The 26,639-nt window shown below is 27.2% G+C and overlaps 1 protein-coding gene across 3 annotated transcripts in view; it reads left to right on the forward strand.

Annotated features, from left to right (window-relative positions):
- The first annotated feature begins 236 nt into the window (after positions 1-236).
- LOC135931483 (uncharacterized) overlaps positions 237-26,639 on the forward strand; it is a 187,143-nt gene continuing 160,740 nt past the window's right edge. For 2 of the 3 annotated variants that reach the window (XM_065468621.1, XM_065468622.1), the window contains exon 1: positions 237-341. In XM_065468621.1, the coding sequence (XP_065324693.1) occupies positions 300-341 (42 nt within the window). In that variant the 5' untranslated portion in view covers positions 237-299. The remainder of the gene's footprint in view (positions 342-26,639) is intronic. The other variant, XM_065468619.1, reaches the window with a different exon arrangement.

Genomic DNA, 26,639 nt, shown 5'->3' on the forward strand with positions numbered 1-26,639 from the left:
TGATTGTCTGAAACAGTCTATTAAGGTATTCGATTAATCAGGTTTCCAAGCTACCCCACGGTATTTGGAGGATTTAACGCAATATATATAAATTTTAACATTAAATTAATTTTACAAAATATTCATAAATAATATTAAATTATTTAACAAAATTTTTATAAATGATATTAGACATAATGTTTTAAATAATTTTATTTACCGCGATATAATAGACCAATCAGAAAATGGACAAATTTACGATCGACTTTACGATTCAAATCTAATTTTTATGATGATTATATGGGGCATAATTATAACTAATGTCTGTCAATAACATTCGATCATGGCTAGCGAGATATAAAGTAACGTAATCATTCATATTCTTAATAATATATTTAAAATATGTTATGCGGTTAAGATTATTTAATTTTTATTTTAAAATTAACATTTTTTTTAGGCAATCACGCTATATGAGTATCTTATATCATGAATATAACAATATAATATATCTTTTAATTTGAATTACATTTAAATTATTTTATATAATATCAAATTAAATTATGCTATTTTATAGAACAAAGTATACTTTACTAAATTATATAAGACTCATTTTAATTTTAAGCTTATATTTACTCATTACCTTTTCACTCTATGCTTACGAATTCGATTTTCACTTTTATATATTGGCTGATCTTGAAATTATCATTATAGAAAATAAAATGTTTATCATGTATCAGGATATAAAATCCTGATCTCAATTTTAATTATTTTACTGATGGCATTATATTATAATTTATTTTATAAGATGTCAAAAGTATTTTTTTTTCAGATGAAGTTCATATAACTTTGCCATGTCCCAAGTATGAAATACTTTTTTTAACACAAATAAAGAAAATTTAAGGCAATAAGTTAACACTTTGTAATTTGGATTGCTCCCTAATTCAAATATTTTAACCTTGTTGTCTAGCAGCTCAAATCTAAAAAAACTTAATAAAAATATAAACTTAGGTTAAATTCTGATAAATATAAATGAGGATCTGAATGAAGATTCTTATGAAGATGATCTAATAAGATTTTTTATAAATAAAGGTCATTCCTTAAATATTATAAATAAATTACCTTAATTAATTTTTATTTATTTATTATATATAATACAACCCTTCCTTCCTTTGCCTGTTGAATAATTTTTAGCAAAGCAAAAGCTGAGTTGAGCACTAAACACTCTTTTTCATCTGATCAAAATTTAAAATCAATTGTTGCTAAAAATAAAAAATTATAGCTATAATATATTATTTTTATATATAATGTTAGTATTAACAATTTTTAATAGCAAGTAACATGTTCCTTTTTTCAAACATGATGAGTTATTTAATCCATGAATTGGGATAGTAGACCAAAAAGATAATGGGAAGAACACAATATTCACCATAACGAATATTTTTCAATATTTTTAATAATATTAATTAAATGTTTTCTTTATATTGTTTGCAGACCTGTAATTGTCAGCAACCTTTTAATATATATGAATAAAATTCCACTGTGTTTATAATCATCAAATTGGAAATATGTTTTTTCATAAGACATTCAGCCAAATCTGTCATAATGACATTCTGAAAGCTATGCTTGCATTTGATAGTGATGCACAGAATTATGCTAATACAATTTTGGAACTCTTTCAAATCATGAGCCATTTATTAATTTCATTTTTATCATCAATGTATTTCCTCATCCCATTTATTGCAAGATGCACATTGAGCTTTTGTCAGATACAAAATCATTTAATACACTAACATAATGGAGAAGGTCTGCAGGTGAGTTATCTTTTCTTTAATATTACCAGATAAGATAATAATAAAGGCTAAATTATATAATTTATATAGTATTTTTATTACTAATTATCTCAATTAGCATCTATTAACCTATTTGCATATTGTGTTTTAAGGCAGTAATGAATTAATTTCCTTTGATACCAGTCTGACTTCTATTTTCCTTCAATTTTATGAATCAAAATTTATTTATTTTCCTAGCTTCTTAAGCTTTTATAATTTAGCTTTTTGAAATATTAAATAAACATTCATTTAGAAATTATAAAGAGATTTAGAACATACCTTGCATATCCTTAAACAATTGTAGAATACAAATCTCTCACTTTATTGATTTTTCTGTCTAGGTAAACTGATTGTTCTTTACTAAAGCCTTAAAGATATATTGGACAATTCAAATAGAACATCACAAATTTAGGTGAGATCTGATAAGAGATCACAGCTTTATTATCGGATCAACATCAAGTTAAATTTTACACTTTTGTTAGATTCTGTTGAATTTTCGAAATGCAAAAAGCCTCATAATTATTCTAAAGGCTAAGTGATTGTCATGATTACACTTATTATTGCATTGGATACCACTAATTCTGAACAGTTATTTAAACAATACAGGGTATAATCGTCAAATACAATGTGCAAAAGGTGTGTTGCTAAAATAGGGAAGGGTTAGTTTTTAGAATTAAATGTACTATTAATACTACAATTTTGTTTATAAAATATCTTATAATGTTAATTTTGTTATAAAAAATATTAATTGGAAATACCAGAGTTGTTAAAGTATATAGAAACAAGTATATAGATACTGTATCTAAATTTAAAAATGTGTATCTGTATCTATATTTAGATAGATTTTTGATTAAATTATCTGTATCTGGATATTATTTTAGATATATCTGTATCTGTTTTAAACAGGAAATTTGGGATAAAACAATTTATGAAATGTTCACGAAATTTGCTATTGAAAGCATTTTTACAGTCTACTTTGATAATAGCTATGTTAGGAAAAGGATTTTAGAATACAAATTGCAAGCAAAGCTATGTCTACTCCCTTAATACCAAATCCTAATAAGTATACTTAATAACTTAAGACCCTGGGTTTTGACCCATGACAATTATTTTTGCCAATAATCTTCTAAATAGCCCATTGCTCTGGGGTGGATACCACCACAGTGTTCGTGAGATAATTAGGTGCCCTCATAATTGATTCAACCTATGATGGCAGGTCTTTTTTTTATAAGAGTATTTAGGAAGGTTAAGCATTTAAGTTATTTTTTGAGAATGTAGATTTTAAACGAAGTGAGAGAGCAAAAACCATTGCGTTTGGATGTGGAAAATCTCTTAAAATAATTGATATATATCATAACTCACAAATCATATTTTTTCTATTACATATTTTTCATAATATATTTGGCCTTTTCTCTAAAAATTTATAGAATTTTTGGAAGGATGAATACGGATAATCTATTTCTCTCATTTGACTATTATTCTGATTCATCCATCGTCAAATGAAGGTAAAAATTATTATTTATCCATATGGAGAAAATTCTGATTACCCGTCATTCTTGACGGGCTATCAGCTAGTATAAAATAATAATTTAAAAAATTACATTAAACAAATTCAATATAATAATAAATATAAAATATAAAAAATGATCAATCCTTATTTTTATGTTATTTTTTAAAAAAATTAATATATCATTTTTTTAAAGATATTTTAAAGCAGCTGGTTCCGATTATTTAATATCCATAGTATTTTTTTTTTAAAATGAAATTTTTAAAGTAGGTGTTATACTCAAAATGATAAAGCAACTTGTGAATGAGTTTTGTCTAAATAACCAATTATTATCGTCAGGAATACAATACGCTTTTTGAAACTTCATAATGCGGGTAGAAAAAAACAAGAGTCTGCCATACCGATGCAATATGTGTCCTAGATCTTTTTTAATTATGGGAGCTTCCTTTTGGCTTGAGCCTCGGTCAATTTTTGACTCAAAAACAAGCTGAATTTAGGGCTAAGCCGGCTTGGCCCGACGTTTTACAACACTAACAAAAAATAAATTTCTGCTCAAAAGTCGGCTTGAGCCAAGTCATGAGCCGACTCAAGCCAGCCGACTAATTTAGCTCAAAGAGCTGGCTTGAGTCAATTTTCGACTCAAAAACTAGATGAGTTTAGGGCTCAGCCGTTTAACAACAAAAATAAATTTTGGCTAAGACGGCTTGAGGCAACTCCTTAGCAGGCTTGAACCGACTCGAACCAGCCGACTAAAATGGCTTAATGAGGTGGCTTGAACCTTTGTCAATTTTCGACTCAAAAACTGGCTGAGTTTAGGGCTAAGCCGGCTTGGCTCAGCGTTTAGCAACACTAACACTAATCTCAAATAAATAAATTTCGCCTCAATAATCGGCTTCAGGGAGCCAACGGCTGAGCCAGCCGGCTCAATGAGCCGGTTAGAGCCTGAGCCGAATTTTTGGCTCAAAAACTGGCTGAGTTTTCGGCTAAGCCGGCTTGGCTCAGCCGTTTAACAATACTAATCACAACCACGTTTTAGGCTGTGTCCTAAATATTATATATAATAATTAAATTTATTAATTTTGAAGAATAAAATAACATAAGATATTTATAATGTAAAAATAAAATGTTCTTTTAAATCATTTTTCGTCATTTATTAAAATTTATTTTTGAAATATTAGAAATAAATAAATTTTTTAAAATTTTATTTGAATTTTACTATTTTTATAAATAAAAAAATGCAACATAGATGGTGTTATATTAAAAATTATTTATAATATATAATTTTTAATAAAAATATGAATAGTATTGTGATTAAAAAATCAATTGAGTATAACCAAGAATGATGTCCTGGGGCGATATATAAGCCGTCAGCCCATACAAATATGATTTTATTAGGACGCTAATTGTAAAATAAACATATTTTAAAATTTTATACACTAACAATATAAAAATAAATACCTCTTATTTTAATCTTATCTCATTTTGTGCTTATTAATAGAATTTCTTGAGACGATAATTTGTAGGTACGTCCTGTCACTGTAATAGGATCTACTATTGTTATTATTTGATTAATGGGTAACCATATCTTTTCCGCAATTGAAGGCTAAAAGAAGGATGGTGATGGTCCATGGGAATGTAAAAAGGAAATATATATCTCCTCAGTAATTTCATTCTTTTCTAGTACTGTGGCTAACCACCAAAAATCGTCATAAGCACATGTTACGAATCCTTTAATATCGGCAAAAGACAAATTATCGGCATTTGAGATATTGTTAATTTGAAAGTCCTCTGCATATGAATATATTTTTGATTTAAGTTTACTTAAACTTAAAGGAAATATAGCATGTATTTCCCGAGTTCCTGGAATGGGACTAGCGAAATTAAATCTTTCTCGTAGTTTAATCTCTTGTAAATTGTATGGTTCGTTGGTTATATACGTAAAATTTACTGATGGCATGTTTTGTTTTGCAAATTGATATAAATCAACTGGCATTAAAATGTGTCCAGAACTGATGCGCTGAAGGCTTGAACGTGCTGCTAATATTTTTAATGTTCCGCCAAGGCCATAACATGGACCTTTTCCATGGGATGAAGCTGAAAAATGCCATTCAGTTGCTACAAAATCTGATTCATGATATCACAGATTTATAAAAAAATTTCTGTTTTTATATTGCGCAGCTGATCCGTCAGAGCAGTAATATATTTTATTTGACTTTTTGCTGAATTGATTGGTTAAAAATTTTATCATTTTAGTCTGGTATAAATGTACTGCAATAACATTATGTTGAAGTGACTCTTATATTACCACATAATTAAGGTTTTCTATATTGCCATTATTATTATATGCTATCATAGGATGGATAGTGGCTTGATTATTATTCCAGTGGAATCCTTGAACAGCGTCTTGGATTATAAATGCATAATTTTCAGAGAATCACAAATTATCATAAATACATTTGGTTGTAAAAAATGTTTAAGTTTTGAAATATATGATGATTGATTGGTAGCGATGATAGGAATAAAAAAAATAAAATAAGCTGATAAAATCGTTATTTTCAAATAATAACGATAGTAGATCCACAACAATGAAAGGATATATCTACAAATTATGGCCTTAGGAATTTCTATTAATAAGCGCAAAATTATAATAGTTTGAATATAAAATTTTAAAATATGTTTATTTTACAATATAGCGTCAATAAAATAATATCTGTATGAGCTGCCTGCTTATATATCGCCCCAGGACATCATTCTTGGTTATACTCAATTGATTTTTTAATTTTAATCATAATACTATACATATTTTTATTAAAAATTCTATATTATAAAAAATTTAATATAACGCCATCTATATTGCATTTTTTATTTATAAAAATAATATAAATTCAAATAAAATTAAAAAAACAAAAACAAAAATGGCTATCGAGATTTTTTATTAAATCGTTTAATATAAAGGTAATAACATTTTTAGTGAATATTAACACCCAAAAAAAATCCCTTCCTAACAATGTTAATTTTTTATTTAAATAAGATAACACCTGTAATTTTTTAATTTATTTTTTATATTTTCCAACGTAAAATTTTAAGGGCTATAAATTGATATATAATTTGTAACTATCTTAAGTATTTTTTAAAATAACAAGATTTAATGAAATCTCGCATTTCGCGATTTTCGTCTTTGAAGGCGTATATCTTTGGATCTGGTTGAGCTATCACTCTAAAATTTAAATTATTAACATTTACAACATAAATAACTAACATGCCAAGTTTCATTCATTTTTGAGATGGTCGGCCGAAAATCTCGTTTTTTGGTCGATTTAACGTGGAATCAATCACCCATATCCAAAAGTTCCCATAGAGAATCAGCATAAGTTTCAACCCGACCCCATCAGATTTTCTAAAAATTTTACTAAAGTTTGCATATATTATAACTAGGGGGGTATCGATACCACTTTTTGGAGGCCGATCCGATATTCCAGATATTAAATTGATATCGGCCGATAACCGATCCGATATCTTATCTAATTTTGTATTCTGTAAAGATACCTATGGTTTTAATTTTTAATATACTTTTTATTAGTATAACATCTATAATTTTACTTTACCATAACATATGTCATTTAAATATATTATAATGATCAGTTATAGTTTATATTCAATTCAATTGCAATTCTAAAAGTATATAAAATATTTTTATTGATATAAATTACTTATTTATATAATAAATAATAACATTAATCTATTTACATAATTAGTAATAAACAAATATATTATGAAATGTGAAATTAATATTTAAAATTAAAATATCGAAGATTTCTTTTTAGAAATACCAAAATTTCCAATTTATCAGATGTCATTATCTCTAGCATCACTAAAAACACATTCTGAAGATTATTGAACACTTTTAATCAGAATGCGAAAAAAAATTACTATATGGCAGAATGTTTATTAACTAATTAATATATTAAAAAAATTAAAAATAAAAATGAATTTCGATTTTATTTATAAAAATAAATGGTTTTAGATATAACTTTTTCTAAAAAATTTTATATTTTATTTTTGTTAAAAACGCCATTTATCGGATCGGAAAATTTTATAATATATGCCGATAACCGATATTTTAAAATGGATGAAATATCGGCCCGATCCGATATTAAATATCGGTACATCCTTAATTATAACTAATAAAATATTACCTACCAATTCTGAACAGCGGCTGACATACGGGCCTCTAAAGGTCCATAAAAAGAGGCATTTTTGACAAATTGTTTAATTTTAGATATCTTTGGATAGAATTTTTATATTAAATATATAAATATAGATATTGAGAAAAGCCTTTTTAAAAAAATCTTATTCCATTTTATGTTTATTAAATAAATTTTCTGATCGAGTATTTTATAATTATCCTCATCTACATATATAATTTATCAATATTATGACTATCAACTTCTGAATATAATTTTCTTTTAATTTTATTCAAACCCAAAGGAATTATCATGTGCATTTTTTGAATTTCGGGAATTGCGGGAGCTTGTCTGAATTGTTCTTACACTTCATATCTTCTACATTATATTTTCCATTAGTCTCATATGTAATTAATAGCTAACATAATTTCTTTAACAAAATTATATAAATCAATCGATTTTATAATTTGCCCAGAAATGGGCTGGAACGTGGAACCAATCTTTTTAATGTGCCTCCAAGACATGATGTTGCTGTCCGATTCACGAAAACATAGACTTATAAAGTTTTTCTTTTATATTGTGCGGCTGTCATCAGTACATTAATATATTTTGCTAAGTTTGTGGCCAAATATATCAGTCAAAAAATTTATTATTCAATTGTGATACAAATGAACAGCAATAATGTCATGATAATGCAATTATGAACGATGTAATTAATATTTTGTACTTTAACAACATTATTATTATAAACTACCATAGAATGGATTGTCGCTATATAATTATTCCAATGGAATCCTTCAGCAGTATCTTGGATCACCAAAGAATTATTTTCCGAAAAGCCACATTATCAATATATTTATATTTCGAACATATAAAAAAATGTCTGAAAATGGGTCAAATAGATTTACAAACTCTTCAGCCGGTTTTGTGTTTTCAGTATGTTCTCGAAGTTATAAAAAAATGTCTGAAAATGGGTGCAATTTTTTCTGTAAAAAGATTTACAAACTCTTCAGCCGGTTTTATGTTTTCAGGGTGGTCCTATCAACAGATGCTCATTATTATAATGTTATATGATCTATATCCTTTCTTTAAATTTATATTTATAGTTGTTTTGAATTGAAAACTTACTGGGGGAATAATCGCATTCACCCAAATAGCAACTATAGAGTGATGGGTTGCATATATTTTTTGCTAATATATTTTATAATGGCTCACCCTGTTTAGTTGTTAATTTTTCAAGGTTACCATCGATATACATCAACTTTAAATTTTGATGTATTGCACAGACACATGAGTTCTGCTAGATCCAGCTAATACTTAATTTTTTGCATAAATCCGGGTTTCAAAAAGCTGACTTTTATATTAAGATACACTTCTTTAAATCCTTTCAAATTATTTGGAACTAATATTTTGTGGAACCTTGTTTTCCCCCTTTCTGCCTAGCATCACACGACCTGCTTCATTCTAAGAATAAAATTTTTCTATGATTATCAACAGTGTTTATAATTATTCGCCACATTTTAAATATGGGGATGACATAACTTTAAGTTTTTTGGATCTTTTCACCAAAGCAATTTTTTTTTGTTTTTAATTTTCGACAATCTCATCCTTTTAATTATATTCTACTTAATCTTCTGCTCCTAATACAAGGCTTAAGGCTTTTGTTATTTATCTTAGTTTTCTTGTATTTTTTTCTGCTATCTTTTTTTTAATTGGTGGCTCACCTAATTAAAAACGATTAACATGTTTAGAGAATGCAAAATCAGATATATCGGATTGGTAATCGGGCGATATCTATTAAATATTGGTAATATCGGATCTGATCGCCTCCAGAAATTATTAGCACTATCAACATTGTTTTCGAACAAAAGAAAAAAAATTTTAATAGATGAGCTTAAATTTAGGATTTTTATAAGGTTAATTTTACCATATAAGATTTGGAAAGTAGGTTAATGATGGATACTGCATAGTCAATGTAAGTAATTTTCTAAATAACAACCTAATTTGCTAAATACCGACCAAAATTTATTAAATTGTAAGACCTTCTTATTATTTAACATATTAACGGAATCACATGTTCGAGTCCGATCTCCTATATTATCATCCTCCAAGGATGGAACTACCAAGTTGGATTAAGGAAAAAAACATGACCTTTGCGCAAATTCTAACCTAGAACCATTGGTTTGGCAAGCGACGCTCTTGTCGACTAGGCCACAGACACTTTCCAAAATTCACGAGTTTTCAAATATATATTAGGGGAGACCGGGGTTATATTGTCCATAAAAAATTGAGAGGCTGTGAAAAGGAGGAGAAATAATTTATCAAAATAATTTTGATGTTATTTTATTCTTTATATAATTATCTACGGTAGAAATTAATATCTAATAAAAAAATATTATATATTTTTTTAAATTTAAATTTAAAAAAAATGAAAATTTTTGAGTCATGAAAAAGAGACGGGGGATGTATTATCCTTTTGTGGGGCATGTTTTAGACTATCATTTTCTAAGCATTTTATTCATTTTTTTCATATAAAAATCATAAAAATCACAACAAACATATAATATTAACATACAACACATTTATTACATATAAAAAATGGATTAAAATCACAATATGATCCATGTGCCCATAAATGACAATCCAATCTTCATTATGGTGGTGAGTTTGATAGTTTTTGTGGCACACTAAACAAAATTCTTTTTTGCCAGCATTCATATTTAAACTTTTTTTATTGTTGGTTTGATTTTTTTTTCAGATTATTAGCCCTAGATCTGGCTATTTTTTTGTAAGGTGAAGAGGGGAGGGAGAGTCAATAGAACTATACCACTGTCAGAGCACAGCTCAATGACTTCAATAGATTGATGAGATTTATGATTATCTAATATAAGCAAAACTTTTTTATCTTGACTGGGCTTAGTGTATTTTATAAAATGATTTTAAAAATATATAAAATCTTCAGCCAGCATCCACCCAGAACCATTAGACACGCCAATGCATCCTACAGGGCCATCTCTTAAATAATGATCATAAAATTTTTTCCTGGGATATATAAACATAGGTGGAATAGAATTTCCTAGAGCATTGACAGCAATTGCCAAGGTCATAAGTGTACCACATTCTGATGTAGTAATTGCCAGAACCTGTTTTTCGCCTTTCCTTGCAAAAACTTTATTAGGCCGTTGAACTGTTGTTAATCCTATGAAAATATTAAAGATTTGCTATCATTTATATTTTAATTAACCAGTTTCATCCATATTATATATATCACATGGTAGAAAGTTATTTTCCCTCGTGACAGTCAAATAATTAAAAAATAAATCAACCATTTTCATATTAAAATTGGTAGCCCTGGCTATACTTGTAGCCTCTGGTGTTCTCAAAGAAATGGTTGGATTTCTTTTAATAAATGCTCCAACCCAGTCTTCACCAGCTGATTGAGTTATTTCACAAGATTTTGGTACTTGTAAACTATACCTCTTGGCCATTTGATAAGCTAAAATTCTAACCTAAATTTAAACATAAGACATTAAATTATTTATATATTAAGGCAATCTAATTAAAATCCTAATTCTTAAATTTTATTCTGAATTTATTTAATAATTAATATAATAAAATATATCATACATAATTAAACCTCTAATGTATAGGTAAGAACCAAAATATGTTTTAATGCATGATATAATTTAATGCTAAATCAATGAATAAATCATTTTAAAATTAATATACATGGCAGCATCATTTTATTTTAAATATATATCATACACACATAATTAAATCTTTAATATATAGGTAAGATATGATTTAATGCATGATATAATATATATAATGCTACATTGAATAAATCATTTTAAAATTAATATTAATACATGGCAGCATCATTTTAAAATTAATATATATATACATGGCAGCATCATTTTATTTACATATATATCATACACACTTAAATAAATATCATTCTAATGTATAAGTTAAATTCTTACTTTAAAGTATTTTAAAATTAATAAAGATGTTTCATTAACATATAATGTAAATAATTTAAAAAAATTTTCTCAAGTTTATTATTATTTAACTAAAGAAATACCATGGCATAAATTAAAGATTATAAAAAAAATCATTTTACAGAGATATATGATATAACAAAGGATTAAAATACTTGATTAGGGCATAATCCTGAAAATAATCTTGATCCTTTAATTAAATAATCTGTTAATTTAGCTTCTTGAATAGGAGAAAATACTGATCTGTAAAGATATCGCTCTTGAAAATCTTCATTTCTTTTGAACAATTTATTATACCTCTTAATGCTTAGTTTCTTAAATATATACTAATTTAAATATATAAATATACCTCCCATAACTTAAATTCGTATTCATGGTTATAACTGTCAAAGGTATCTAATATTTCAGCATTTGAAGAATATTTGCCTTTTGATTATCATTATTTTCTTTGTTAGTTTTTCTAATATATGTTCGAACCATTTTACAAAATCAGAACCAATATTTTAATGAATGTATGTAAAAGGAAAAGACGCACCCCGCTAATACCTTCCCCAGGTCCACAGGATCATTTAAAAATTAAATTTAGAATATTAAAATAACATAATGATTGTCAATATTTTTATATATGATAAAATGGAGATTTTTTTATCATTTAGAATTTATATTAAGTCTGAACAATATAAAAAAAGTTATTCGTGAAAATGTAAAATTTAAAAAAGTTACTTTGGGTATGTTGAAACTTAAATTTGCATTTAAAATTTTTCATGAGCAATTTTGTCCGAAACAATTTTGGATCTACTTAAGCACCTTATTATAATACATATTTGGCTTAAATTACAAATCTTAAACTTTATTAATTTTTAAATTATTTGAGAAGGAAATACTTACCCCGGGAACACACTATCCCCGGTCTCCCCTATAAATAAATTTAGCAGTACCTATTCAAAAAATAAAAAAATACAAGATATCATTAACCTGGAAAATAGGGGTTATACCATGTTAAATGAGCAAGAAAACCAAGATTTTCGGCCGATCCCTTTCAATTTCTATAAAAAGTTGTAAGCTGGTTATATATGTTCGCATTAAATCATAAACAAAATTCAAGATCATTAACAACTATATGGAGATAATCGAGGTTAAAGGTCTAAAAATCATCTTTTTTAGCTTTGATGTTAAATGATTAGTTTTTAATTTTAAACTAAATTAGATGAATACTGAATCTAATATTAATATATTAGGTCAATAATTGAAAATTTTTGTGAAAAAATCAAATTTTTTTTTTTTAAAAATATAAGTCATCTTATGGTCAGTAGAAAATTTGAAATTAATATTTCGAAATGAATATGATCTCCAATTTTTAATTTTTTAAGAAATATTATTCGTTTAGTATTTTTTTAATAATTTCTTCAGCAATTAGCATGGCTGGATATTTATTTAAAAAAAATATTGCGAATTTTATACTCTAAAAAATAGATGTTTCTATATATAATAGTTTTAATATGATAAAAGTCATTTTAAATTGCTTACAACTCATGTATAACATATCATGCAAAATTGATTATATAATTTGTAAACCTCATTCCCCTGAGATATTTGCAGGATATAAATTTTTAATAGTTTTTTTTGTTTAAATGTAAAGTGAAAATAATTAAAAAATCTGACTAGCACACGAATAAAAAGTAGGCTTAAAGAAGTACAATAAAATTATTAAGGGAAAAATCGAAAATCACATTTATAACCAGGCCTAAGATTCTTTTATGGAATTGTCATAATCTTAAATTAATAAAAAAACCAAATCAACAAAATTTAAGTTTTTTTCGAAGGTCAATTTTTTTTGCTAAAAATTTATGATTTCAATTTGATTTTTTTTAATCAATATATATAACTAAAAATTTACTTTATAAAATTTTGGTTATCAAATGAATTTGAGCAAAAAAGATTTCTATGATCAATGTCTTTGAATTTTGAGCAAATGTTAAACACTGAAAAAAATATTAAAATAAAAGTCAGTTGTTTTTTTAAAAAAATAAGCTGATTAAATAAATCGTGAAAACCCTAATCAATAAATCGCAGTTGCTAAAAATATTAATTGATTACTTTAATATTTTTTCGCAAATTCTAAAAAAATAATATTAATTTATTTAACATTTTTCTTAAATTTTTTTAAAAATTAATTTTATATTTTTACATGCCTTTAAAAATAAAGAAATTTTTATAAATGAAACCTTTATAAGATAAGCTAAGGTGTATTGTGAATAAACCAAAACATAAAAATTTTAAAAAGAATTTATATCCTGTACTACCTTAGATACTTAGTATAAATAGCGATTTATATATTCAGGAAAAAATATGTAATACGTGCCTCCACCAGTTAAGTAAATTTGGCTAAGACATTCCTGAAGAATTTATATTTCCAATGACCTATAATCAGGAGTAGAGGTCTGCATTGGGCGCGATTTCGGCCTCTAAGTGGGCAAGCAAATGGGCGGGTAAAATTTTTTTGAGAATTGGCAAGCGGGTGGGCGAGTTAAGAAATTTAAACAATGGGCGGGCGGGTTATGGAAATTTAAAATTTTTGTTCAAAAACAAACTAAAGAAAAATCATAATTAATTAAATGATCAATAACAATATTTCTTTTTTTATTGTACCAATCGTTTTTTTAAGTGAAGAACACTACTAGTGTTGTTAAACGGCTCAATTTCAGCCGATTTTTAAATACGGCTAACTCAATATTTTAAATAGAAAAATATTTCATAAGCCTCGGAATTTCACTAATAAATGTCTAAATGTTTGTGCTATCTATGAGCGAAGTCGTTAGGCTTGCATAAAATTTTTATGGATAAAATATCGAGTTAGCCGTTTTTAAAAATCGGCTCAAATCGAGCCATTTAACAACACTAAACACTACTATTTTTTCGACATCTTTATTTTTCCCAACATATATAATGTCTCGTAATGGATTTAATTGTTGTACCCGGATGTCCCGTATGCAATATATGCAAAACTCTTTTTTGAAGTGAGTACGGAATGATTAATCTGCCATTTCAAAATAAAATACCGTCATCATTTTCTATTTCATCTATTCTTGTTCTAAAAGCTTGTAATTCTGGTGCTTGATTTTGTATATTTGTACCATTTCTTTTCTTGATAGAGTTAATGTGTCATAAGTAAGGTTTCTTATATATTTTACTGTTTTATTTTCACTTGTTATTCTACATTTTTCTCTATGGGTTTCGCGATAAAGCATCTGCAATTATATTATTAGCGCCATTCTTGTACATTATATTATAATCATATGCAGATAATTTATAAGCCCAACGTAATAATCTTTGGTTTGTTAATGAGCTTAAATCTCTGTTATTACCATATATCTTTATTAAAGGTTTGTGGTCTGTTCAAATTTTAAATTTTCGTCCATACAAATAGTTATGAGATTTTTCTACGCTGTTTATTATTACTTTTGCTTCTTTGTCTATTGTAGAATAATTCATTTCAGCGTCTTGTAAAGTTCTTGAGGTGTAAGCTAGGAAATTCGTTACCATTATCATATTTTTGCATGAATACAGCTCCAAATCCTTGGTTATATGCATCTGTTTCTAATATTAACTCGAGGTCTGGTTTATAAAACTGTATAGTAATTTGTTCTGTTACTATTCCTAATAGCATGAAACGATTACGAAAATAGCACGATATTTTATTTTGGAATGACAGATTAATCTTCGTACTCACTTCAAAAAAGAGTTTTACATATATTTCATACGGGACATCCGGATCTCACTTGCAGGAAGAGGATATACTTCAGACGAATATCCTACTTTGGTGGAAACGACAAGAGATTTGACAAAGCTATCAAGACTAGCAATAAAAATTTTGGCAATTCCTGCAACTAGTGCTTCTGAACGAGGATTTAGCATTGCTGGAAGGTTTTTAGAACAAAGAAGAACGTGTTTGAATCCAGAAAATGTCGATTCATTATTATCTTTGCATTATAATTACATATAATATCAATTTTATATTTATTTCATAAATATTCAGTTTGATCAAATAAATTGTTCAAAATTTAAATGAATATTTTTTTTATGCTTAATTTAATTTCCTAAATTATAAACTTTTTGTAGAGGTGTAATGCTCAAATATTTTTATTAGATGCTTAAAAAATTGAAAGAATGGCCATTATTAAATTTTATAAGTGGACTTGGGTTAAAATTTTTTATAAATAATGGGCGGGCGGGTAAAAAATTTTAGACTAATGGGCGGGCGGGTTAAATTTTTTTAAAACATTGGGTGGTCGGGCTTTAGTCCAAAAACCCGCCCCATTCAGACCTCTAATCAGGAGGCCTTTGAATCTATTCATGAAACATTACACAATATTTGAGAATCACCTTTAAAGGAAAACGTTTAATGAAGAAAAAAAATATCCTAAAAATAAAATTTATAAGATTGAAAAAGCAATAAAGAGTAAAGTTTGAGAAATATCTGATTCCGAGAAGGATAATCCAATTAAAGATGAAAATTCTTATTATATTAAAGGATATCTTTGATAAATTATCAACAATATTAAATTCTTACAATTTTGCCACAAAGATAGAGGTCAATAAAATTCAAAAGGAATTAAACGTGACATACCTGGCAAGAAATATGATGGTCAAAGAAACTGGAATTCTCTCATTCTCATAACATAAGGCAGGAAAGACACTAAACAAAATTTTAATTTGTCAAGGATTTTTAAAGTTCTGATGAAATAAGCTAACTCATACCTGGAATAAAAGATGTTGCATTTGTTAAAGGCGAGAAATAACCAGACCAAAAAAGACTAATATTGAATAATCTTAAAGAGACATTCAAGATGTTTAAAGAATAATACCCATATATATCAATTGGATTCTCTAAATTTGGCGAACTTAGGCCCTAAAACTGTATTTTAGTTGGAGCTAGTGGCACACAGTGTTCAGAATGTGAAATTAATGCTAATGTATTAGCTGAAATCACAGCGGAGAAAATTACTGTATAAATTCTTTATCTTTTGTTGACGCAAATTATTTGTAATCCCTCTCAGTCAGTTTAAACAAATTGTGATCAATGCCTTAGTATAAAATATCTTATTTATATCAATCAGAGAAATCGTGTAGAATATGTCACTTTTAAATAATGGATCACGGTGGATAGAGCAAATTTTGAAAAAATTATAAAGTCCGTTGATAATTTTTCTATTGGAAAAAGTTCAAATTTTACTTCACTCGTTTATAACTAAACAGCAAACTTTTGAAGAGCTCCAAAGAAAATTTAAAAGATGGTGAATTTTTAACAATTATAGATTATTCTAAAAATTATTCATATATTTTACAAGATGAAGTGTAAGGATTTCACTGGAACAACGTGCAAGCTACTATACTTCCATTTGTGGCCTATTATAAATCTGGAGAAGATTTAAAAATATTAGTTTTGTTATCTTTTTAAATTATATTATAGGGTATCCCATTCAAAAAAGGAAAAGTCCCAATCAAAAAAGGAAAAGGGTCAATCATAAAAGGAAAAAGTTCAATCAAAAAAGAAAAAGTGTTAATCAAAAAAGGAAAAGTTCCAACCCATTCATGAAAGAAAATATTTTTTTCTTGTCAATTTTTCTTAAATTTTTATTTATTATATTATTCCTTCTTATTTTATTTCTAAATTTTTGTGATTTCTTTACTTTATTTTTTCTTATTATCTTTTCTCAGTTTATTTTTCTTCTCATTTTTTTTGATTCTTTTGTCTTTTTAATAATAATTTGTGCATTTTCCCTGTTATTTTTATCTTTACACAATTTTTTAAACAATTTTTTCCTTTTTACATCATACATATTTATATTTTTATCTTTTACATTAATTTCTAAGTCTTTTCTCAATTTAATTTTCTTCTCATTTTTGATAATTCTTTTTTGTAATTTTTAATTGTCACAGTTTTTATTTCTCAATGGCAGACAATAAAATTTTAAATAATAATTTAAAAATGATTATATTTTAGTAATTTACATATCGTTTGGTATTACAGTTCAAACTATTTAATTTTAAAAAGGTTCATTATAACCAAACGATTAATTTAATTCAGCAATTGTAATTAAATAATTTGATATGTAAAAAATTCTAATAAATAAATATCTGCCATTAAGTAATAAAAATTAAGTGAAAATTAAAAATAATTACAAAAAAGAATTATTAAAAATAAGAAGAAAAAAAAATTAAGAAAAGATCAGAAAAATAAAAATTAAAAATGACTTAAAGAGATTGGAAAAATTAGAAATATATGTAAAAGAATACAATATAAGGAGAAAAAATCATAAAAAGTCAAAATATTGATATGTATGATGAAAAAAAGGAAAGAATTGTTTAAAAAATGGTGTAGAGGTGAAGAAAAATAACGGAAAATTTTTAAGTTATTTTTAAAAAGACAAAAGAATTATCAAAAATGAGAAGAAAAATAAATTGAGAAAAGATATAGAATTAAGTAAATAAATCGAAAAAGGTTAGAAATAAAATAAGAAGGAATACTAAAAATAAATAAAAATTTAAGAAAAATTGACAATAAAAAAAATTTAAAAAATAATGATTTTCCTTTTTTAAACAAGAATTTTCCTTTTTTGATTGACACTTTCCTTTTTTCTTTGACACTTTTCCTTTTTTGATAACCTTATCCTTTTTTGTTCGACACTTTTCCTTTTTTGTTCGGACCTTTTCTTTTTATGATTGACCCTTTTTTCCTTTTTTGTTCGAATTTTCCTTTTTTGTTCGGACCTTTTCCTTTTTTGATCGTACATTTTCCTTTTATGATTGAAATTTTTCCTTTTTTAAGGACTTTTCCTTTTTTGAATGGGAAACCCTGTATCTGTTTTATATATTGTTTTGCGGCTTATAAATCAATTTAAATTATCGTTAAATGTAAAAGTTAAATAATGGAAAATTAAAGATTACAATTATAAATTAGTATATATTAATTTAATTGAAAATTTATATAATATTAATAATTTAAGTAAGGGAAAATTTGTGAATTCTTCATCTAAAAAGTAGCATTAACTTTGCTTTGGCCTGTACATCTTTATTCGCGTTTTTGTTTTTGTCATTAATTTTTGCTGTCTGTTATCGCTTGAGATCCAAGTTCCTTTTTAGCGCCAACGTTATAATTGTGAACAAAATAGTCTAAGCCTACTATGCACAGGGGTTTCCATCATTGAAAGTATAAAACTGAGATGATTACACTTAATTATGTTTAGGGCCAACCTTTGACGTAATTAATATCCATCGTTGAGATCCTCACTCCTAGTAAAGATCCGATGCCCTAGGTCTTTAAAAGATGCCAGGGCATGATAGCCGAACGATGTTTAAGTAATGATGATATATGGTAGAAATGCATAGTTGGCAGGTAGCGATGGCGAATATTAAGCGATTTTTTTTCCTCGGCGTCCAATAGAGCATCCCTATTTATATTGGAAGGGGCTAGAGAATCTATATGAGATCCCATGTTCGGAATTCCCCCCTTTTCCAGATGGTTGAACTATCAGGTAATGACAAAGAATACAGTGATAGGGTATCACCATATCGCAAATGAGTCTAAGACCAATGGCATGACGTAGCTCATCGTTGCTTACGAGCTGGTTAAGATTTCGCAATGGAAAGCCTCGAGCTGCGGAAATTCCTCGGGTTGGCTCCTCTATTTAAAGTATGCAACGGAGTTGACAACTAGAGGCTTATCCCAGTCCTTCTATAGTGCCGATGAGGCAAGATCGATTAATGAGAGAAATTTCCAGAGATCAATTGCCTGCAGAAGCAAGGGGTCAGGATGTTTTGTGAGTGTGTGTATGATTGGCTCGTAAGATAGGCAAGAGTACATGAACGCACTAACGGAAAGTAGTGAGGGTGACCTTATACCAATGTCAGGCGCGTACGCAGGAATTTGGTCTGGGAGGGGATAATAAAATTTTTTAAGAAATATTATTGTTTTTTAAAAATATCAAGCATAAATTTATTAGAACTAATAGCTATTTCTAATACACAATTTTAAATTAATGTGAATTATAAAAAAATTATATATATAAATCATCATATAAAAAACTATAAAATAAATGTGAATTAAAAAATATTAAACGGATATAACTGGCGGTATAGAAAAACTATAAAATAAATGTGAATTATAAAATATAAAGTGAATATATCCACTATATGAATTATTTAAATGACCCAAAATAGAAATTTGAATTTTTTGAGCCTTTAAAATTTATATAAATAAAAAATTTAAATGTTGGAAATATAAATTAATACACAAAATGTTTCTTAGGAATAATTGTATTTTATATGTTATATATTTATATGTAAAATCCAATCTTCGTTGGGATTGAGCTAATTTTTCAATTATCTCATCCTTGCTTGTGTCAAATGCCTATGAATATTCAAAATATTCAAACCTTTCAATCTACTTTCAGAAGTTGTACTTCTTGGTATGTTTTTCAGAGACCTGCAGACCCGGCCCCTGGACAGGACCGTATTTTAATTTTTTAAATATACCCGGGCCTGGCCCGATTTTTTTAAAAAAAACATCCGGGCGAGGCCTGAATTTTTTTTAAAAAAAATATCCGGGGCCGGGTTGTATATTTTAAAACAGCATATATTTGAAATCGTTATTATTAGCTAACAAAATCAAAAAGAAATATAATTTATTATAAAAAAATCCGGGCCGGGCCTGAAAATTTTATTTAAAAAAAGCCGGGGAGGGCTTAAAGATTTTTTTAAAAACCCGAACCGGGCCGTTAAAATTTTTTAAAAAAAATCCGGGCCATGGCCTGCAAATGGTACCTCTGCAGGGCTCTGTTATTCTTAAAAATGAGAATGTTCTCTCATTAGTTTACTAATGGGAAGAGTTGCTAATATATATAAACCCTTTTAAAACATTGGGAATATAATTTAAATGTGTTTGATATGCAAGGCATCCATAGCATTTTTGGGACTATATCAACCATAGTTAATTTTATAAATATAGTTATTCAGCTAATAAGGCATCATAAGATACTTAACATCTTCATGATAAAAATCTAACAAAATTATATTTTTTCTATCACCATCTGAAAAAGGTTGGTAAGGCTTTTATGGAAGTAATATCTGAGATAAGTGCTGCATGATGAATTAAAATAATTCATTTATTTGGGTTATAAATGTATCTAAGAGAGGAGACATTTGTTTTATAATACTCTTCTACTCATCCTATATTAATGTTTTAACGATGAGCTTGCCTTGCTGCAAGTCGAAGGATACAAATATTAAACACATATAGCTCTGCTTTTGACTCAACAATAACATATAAAATATGAAATTCTTCATCAACATTAGCCCTAATTTCCTTGAGTTCTAATAAAATGCTCTCCGCTATTCTCATCTTCTTAATCAAGTCAATGTCATGTTTTTGAAAAGTATTACTGTAGTTGTATAATTAAATAATACATTATAATGAGAAAAAAAAATTGGAATAAGCATTGAATCCAATAATTTTATTGCTTCTGAGGAAATATTTCTTTCAGGCCATTGTGATATTTCAGTAATAGCAAATAATCGGCTCTTCTAACTCCATGAAAGCTGTTACTGCTTGAAGCTTGCAATTTCTTTCTCCCTGTTCGACAAGGAATTTCAGAAACAATTATTATTTGACTAGAAATTTGAAAATGGTAGATTATTACGCCACTAAAAATTTGAAAATAATAAGTAAATATCACGCCGGAAAACTTGAAATCGAAATTAATTGATAAAATAACTTAGTAGATGAATGTGATAAATAAATGTAATTAAATATTTAATATGAGATAGGAATAAATATTAACAAATATAAATTAATATAAACAATAATATTTTTGATAAATATATCCGACTACTGCATTTTTTGGCTGGGAGGGGTTTGTCCCCTTACCCTTCCCCCCCCGCTGCGTACGCGCCTGACCAATGCTACCGGATTTATTTGGTAAGGTAACCTGTAACCAAGATAGATCGTCAAATTTAAGTTTGAGTATATCTTCTGTGAGGCGTTTAATCTCGAGCTCATACGCAGCGAGGATGACATCGTATTGGAAGAATAGTCACGATAGCAGTGTATATAAAATTCTTAGAATTAGAAGGTAGTTCTTCAATAGGAAGAAATCCTGGTGGGCTTGTCAATATAAGAATCGCAAAAATTTTCTATAAATATGCCTTCATAAATACGATTTTAATATTCCTGCCGAATGACTTTTCTTCGGCAGCAAAAATGCGTATGACGGGATAGGAGGAATTGTCAAAAGATTAATTGCCAGATCTTCAAAGGCCATACAAAAATTAATCCTAACCCCATTAGAATTATATAATTATGTAAAAGAAAATATTAATGGAATTCTTGAAAATATATCAAATCTAGTATACATCGAAGGGGAATTAGCCCTTCGTAAAAGATTTAATTCTGCAATCCCACATGGGACCCAAAAAATATATCAAAATAGACTAAACACAAATATATCAAATTTCAAAAAAACTAGCATAAATCAAGTTTCGTTTTTAAATGAGGAAATTATATAAAATATTAATGGATATGCAACATGTATATATGATGATAGAGGTGGTTAGGATTTATAATCGGAAAAATGATACAAATGAAGTAAAAACCCGATTTTTACACCCTTGTGGACCTTCAGCCTCATTTAGATTACCTTTGACTAGACCTGTGCGCCGCCGGCAATTTTATTCACGCCGGAACAGCCGCCGATTGAGATCAGCGGCGTGAGCCGGCTAGCCGCCGATTTTTCTTATGGGGGCGGCACGGCGTGTATAATATTTAGAATGTTGTTTAATTATATTTATATATTACATATTATATTTAAATATGAATATTAACATTAATATAATAAAACATGAATTGTATTCTATTGCTTTATATAATAGAATAGTGTATATCATTTAAATTCATTCATTAATTATTTTTATGGATTTGTGCGTTTTAAACCACCCTATATACAATTATGAAATAACAACTCTCTACTAATCAAAAATCAAGTTATGTGTGGAAGTACTTTGGAAATCTTATTTTGAAGAATGAGAATAAGAAAAGCACGATAATGCCTGATTATATTTATTGTGAACCTTGTTTAAAATTGGGGAAAAAAGATGAGGAAGATTCGGATAAAAATAATCCATTTTCACAGTAATTTATTTTAATTTTAGACTTATATTTATATATAATTTATATTTTAGTTATGATATCAAATGTTATAGCAAAAATATAAGTACGAGTAACCTTTTTCGTCACTTAATTAATGTGCATAAAATATCAGAAAAAACTAATAATAATAAATCCATTCAAACTCTAAAAATGTTTCTAAAGCCAACGCCAACATGTAGCAAGAATATAAAAGATAAAAAATGGCTCTTAGGTTAGTATTAATGTTTATTAATATTCATTTTAAATTTTTAAATGGTTTGTTAAATTAATTTTATTAAGCTCTATTTGTTCAAAACAACTAAATTTTTTAGTTTGTTTTGTCAGCTCTTATTTTGAGAACTTTTTAATGTACAAACTTAATATATAATTTATTAAAATAATTATGTAAAACTTTAAAACAACTAAATTTTTAGTTTGTTTATTGTCAGCTCTATTTTGAGATCCTTTTAATGCATAATTTAAATTTATTAAAATAATTATGTAAAACTTTAAAACAACTAAATTTCTAGTTTGTTTATTGTCAGCTCTACTTTGAGATCCTTTTAATGTATAAACTTAATATATAATTTAAATTTATTAAAATAATTATGTAAAACTTTAAAACAACTAAATTTTTAGTTTGTTTATTGTCAGCTCTATTTTGAGAACTTTTTAATGTACAAACTTAATATATAATTTATTAAAATAATTATGTAAAACTTTAAAACACTAATTTTTTAGTTTGTTTATTGTCAGCTCTATTTTGAGATCTTTTTAATGAATAAACTAAAAATATATTTTATTAAATTATGTAAAACTTTATTTTGAAAGTTCAAAACTAAATCAAATTTTTTATTTGTTTCTCTTTTTTAAATATCTTTTTTCTAATAGGGCGAAATTATGTTTTGATGTGCTGCTTAGATTTATTGCCATTTGATTCTATTAGCAATAATGGGATGACAGATTTTCTAAAGGTTTAAAATTTAAATAAAATGATTATTAAAAAATAAATTGCCTAAAAAAATAGAAATATAAGATAATTGATTCCTCATCAGAATTGCCTAATAGGACAACTATTAGTCGGGGAGCACTTGATGATGTTTATTGTTCTATAAAGGCACATGTTTTAAACCTGATTGATTCTGGTCCAAAATTCTGTTCCATTACTTTTGATTTATGGACCGATCATTTCAAGCGGCGAAATTATATTACATTTAGTCTTCATCATTTAGATGAAAATTTTGATTTAGAATATTTTACCCTGGCAACCCGAAATGTGACTCAAAAGCATACTGGGGAAACCATATTATCGGAGATTGATGGTATCGAAGAGGAGTTTCATTTAAAAGCCAAAATAATACAAATGGTAACTGATGCAGGGGCAAATGTCAAAAGAAGCGTCAGATTGGGGGATTATGAGCATCATTTATGCTTAGGCCATGGATTACATAATTTGGTTACAGTTGATGGCATAAAAAAAGTTGCCAGAATTGATAATCTCCTTAAAAAAATTAGAGAAATTATTTCAGCCCTCAGATATCGAGTAGCTGATTTGGAATGTGAAATTGAAGATGAGCATCTTAAATGTCTCCAATCAATTTATGAGACAGGTCATATCTTGGATATTGATGATTCTGATCCATACCTTATCATTTTGATAACGAAGCGGATAATAGAAATGTCATTACACCAACCAATCTATATAATACAAAAACGTTAAAATTAAATTGCCCTACCCACTGGCACAGCATATTAATTATGCTAGAAAGTGTTCGTAGCGTGAACAAAAATCCTATTAATAATGTTTTGAATAAAATAGGAAAACAATGGTTAAAACTTTTTAATAATGAATGGGATATGATTGACGAGCTTTATGCCGTATTAATTCCATTCCGAGAGTCGGTGGAATTTCTTTCCTCCCAAAAGGGATCGACTATAAATCTAGGGTTATTATTTCGCAGTGAAATAGAAACCCACATACAGATCAATATATCTGATTCCTCAGATATTATTTGTTTAAAAGAAAATATGCAAAAAAAGCTTGACCATAGGTTTCTAATTACTGAACTTCAAGTTATTTTATATTTTTATTAATAAAATTATATTTTGAACATTAGATATTAGCGACTCTCCTTGATCCCAGATTTCAAAATCTGAAAATTGTGTCAGAATATTTTAATTCAAATTCTACTACATCATTGCAATTTTTAACAAGACATTTAAAACTTTTAGAAAATGATAAAAATGCACAAAGTGAAATCCAAGTTGAAGATAATGGGGAGACTTCCAGTTCTTATATCGCCAAAATAGCTCGTAAACATTCCATTCCAGGCAGTGATTATAACAATATAAGTAATTTAGAACAAGAATGCCATATTTTGCTAAGCCAAAATAATATCTCAGAAGAGGATGCATTAACCTTTTGGAAGAAAAAGCAACTGGAACTTCCTAGGCTTGCTAATTTAGCTAGGAAGGTTCTTTGTATACCTGCAACCAGTACACCCAGCGAAAGAATTTTTTCCATTGCTGGATTAATACTCAATGCAAAAAGGACTTCTTTATGTCCCACCAATCTTGATAAAATTCTATTTATTCATGATAATTATAATTTAGCTAAATCTGAATTCTAATTTATTATATTTCTTACTTAATATTTTGTTTGCATTCCAAATATATATTTGTTATAATAAAAATCAATAGAATATTACTAATATGTGTTGTTTATGTGACTCTGATCTGAGTGAAAATGCAATTTCTTAGTCTATTTCTGAGAATGAGAAAATACATGAATTTAAATGAAGTGAGACAGGAAATAATTTAAGAAATAAACTATGTTAACAATGTGTTAGAAAAGAGCGCCAAATTATAAAAAAATGTAATACATTGATTTATAAATTAAATTTATTAAAAATTTTTTTAAATAAATATCGCGCCGCCACCGGCGACAATTTAGTAGGCGGCGGCGAAATCCGCGCGCCGCCGAACGCCGATAAAAAATTAAAAAAAACCGCCGCCGTCAATTGAGACATCGGCGCACAGGTCTACCTTTGACAGATGATGTTTTAGTTTTTCTCAAATCTCATAATGCTGGTTAATCCTTCTATTCCCACCGGTTGAACATATATTATCTCCTGAAGAAATCTTACAAGCTAGCCAGGCTTTGTATTCCTTTAGATATAGTAAGATTTAATTAATTTATAAACTCTCTTAAAGGCAAAATTTGGGAAGATTTCAATGATATATACATTAAAATATATTTAAGCAACAAAAAAATGAATTTTAACATATTAAAACTATTTTATTTAGCGCCATCTATTTTTTAAAGTATAAAAATAACAATATTTTTTTAAATAAATATCCAGCTATGCTAATTATTGAAGAAATTATTAAAAAATATAGCAAAAAATTAAAAATTGAATATCATATTCATTTCGAAATATTAATTAAAAAAATTAATTTTGATGTTTTTGCCATAATTATCAATTATTGACTTAGCTATTAATATTAGATTCAATATTCTATCTTATTTAGTTTTAAATTAAGGCATATACCTTTGGATCTGGTTGAACTAGCACTCTAAAATTTTGATTTTCTTAACATTTACAACATAAATAACTAACATGCAAAGTTTCATTCATTTTTGAGATGGTCGGCCGAATCGGTCGATTTGTCATGGAATTACCCATTAATAAAAAGCAAAAAAAGACGATTTTTCCACCTTTAAACCCGATTATCTCCGTTAACCAATGGGCTAAAAATTTTTTTAAGATATGTGAATATATAACCAGCCTACAATTTATCTAAATCGAAAAGGGTCGGTCAAAAGATGGTTGATTTGAAATGGAATGACTTAAATACGGAATCTAATTATTTTAATGAAGGAGGTTTGAAAGAATGATATCAAATAATTTCTATTCTAAAAATATCATCATTGTGCCATCTTGAGATCACTAAAAG

The sequence above is a fragment of the Gordionus sp. m RMFG-2023 genome, chromosome 1 (genome assembly GCF_954871325.1).
Source record: "Gordionus sp. m RMFG-2023 chromosome 1, tfGorSpeb1-WG-v2, whole genome shotgun sequence".
Taxonomy (NCBI): Eukaryota; Metazoa; Nematomorpha; class Gordioida; order Chordodea; family Parachordodidae; genus Gordionus; species Gordionus sp. m RMFG-2023.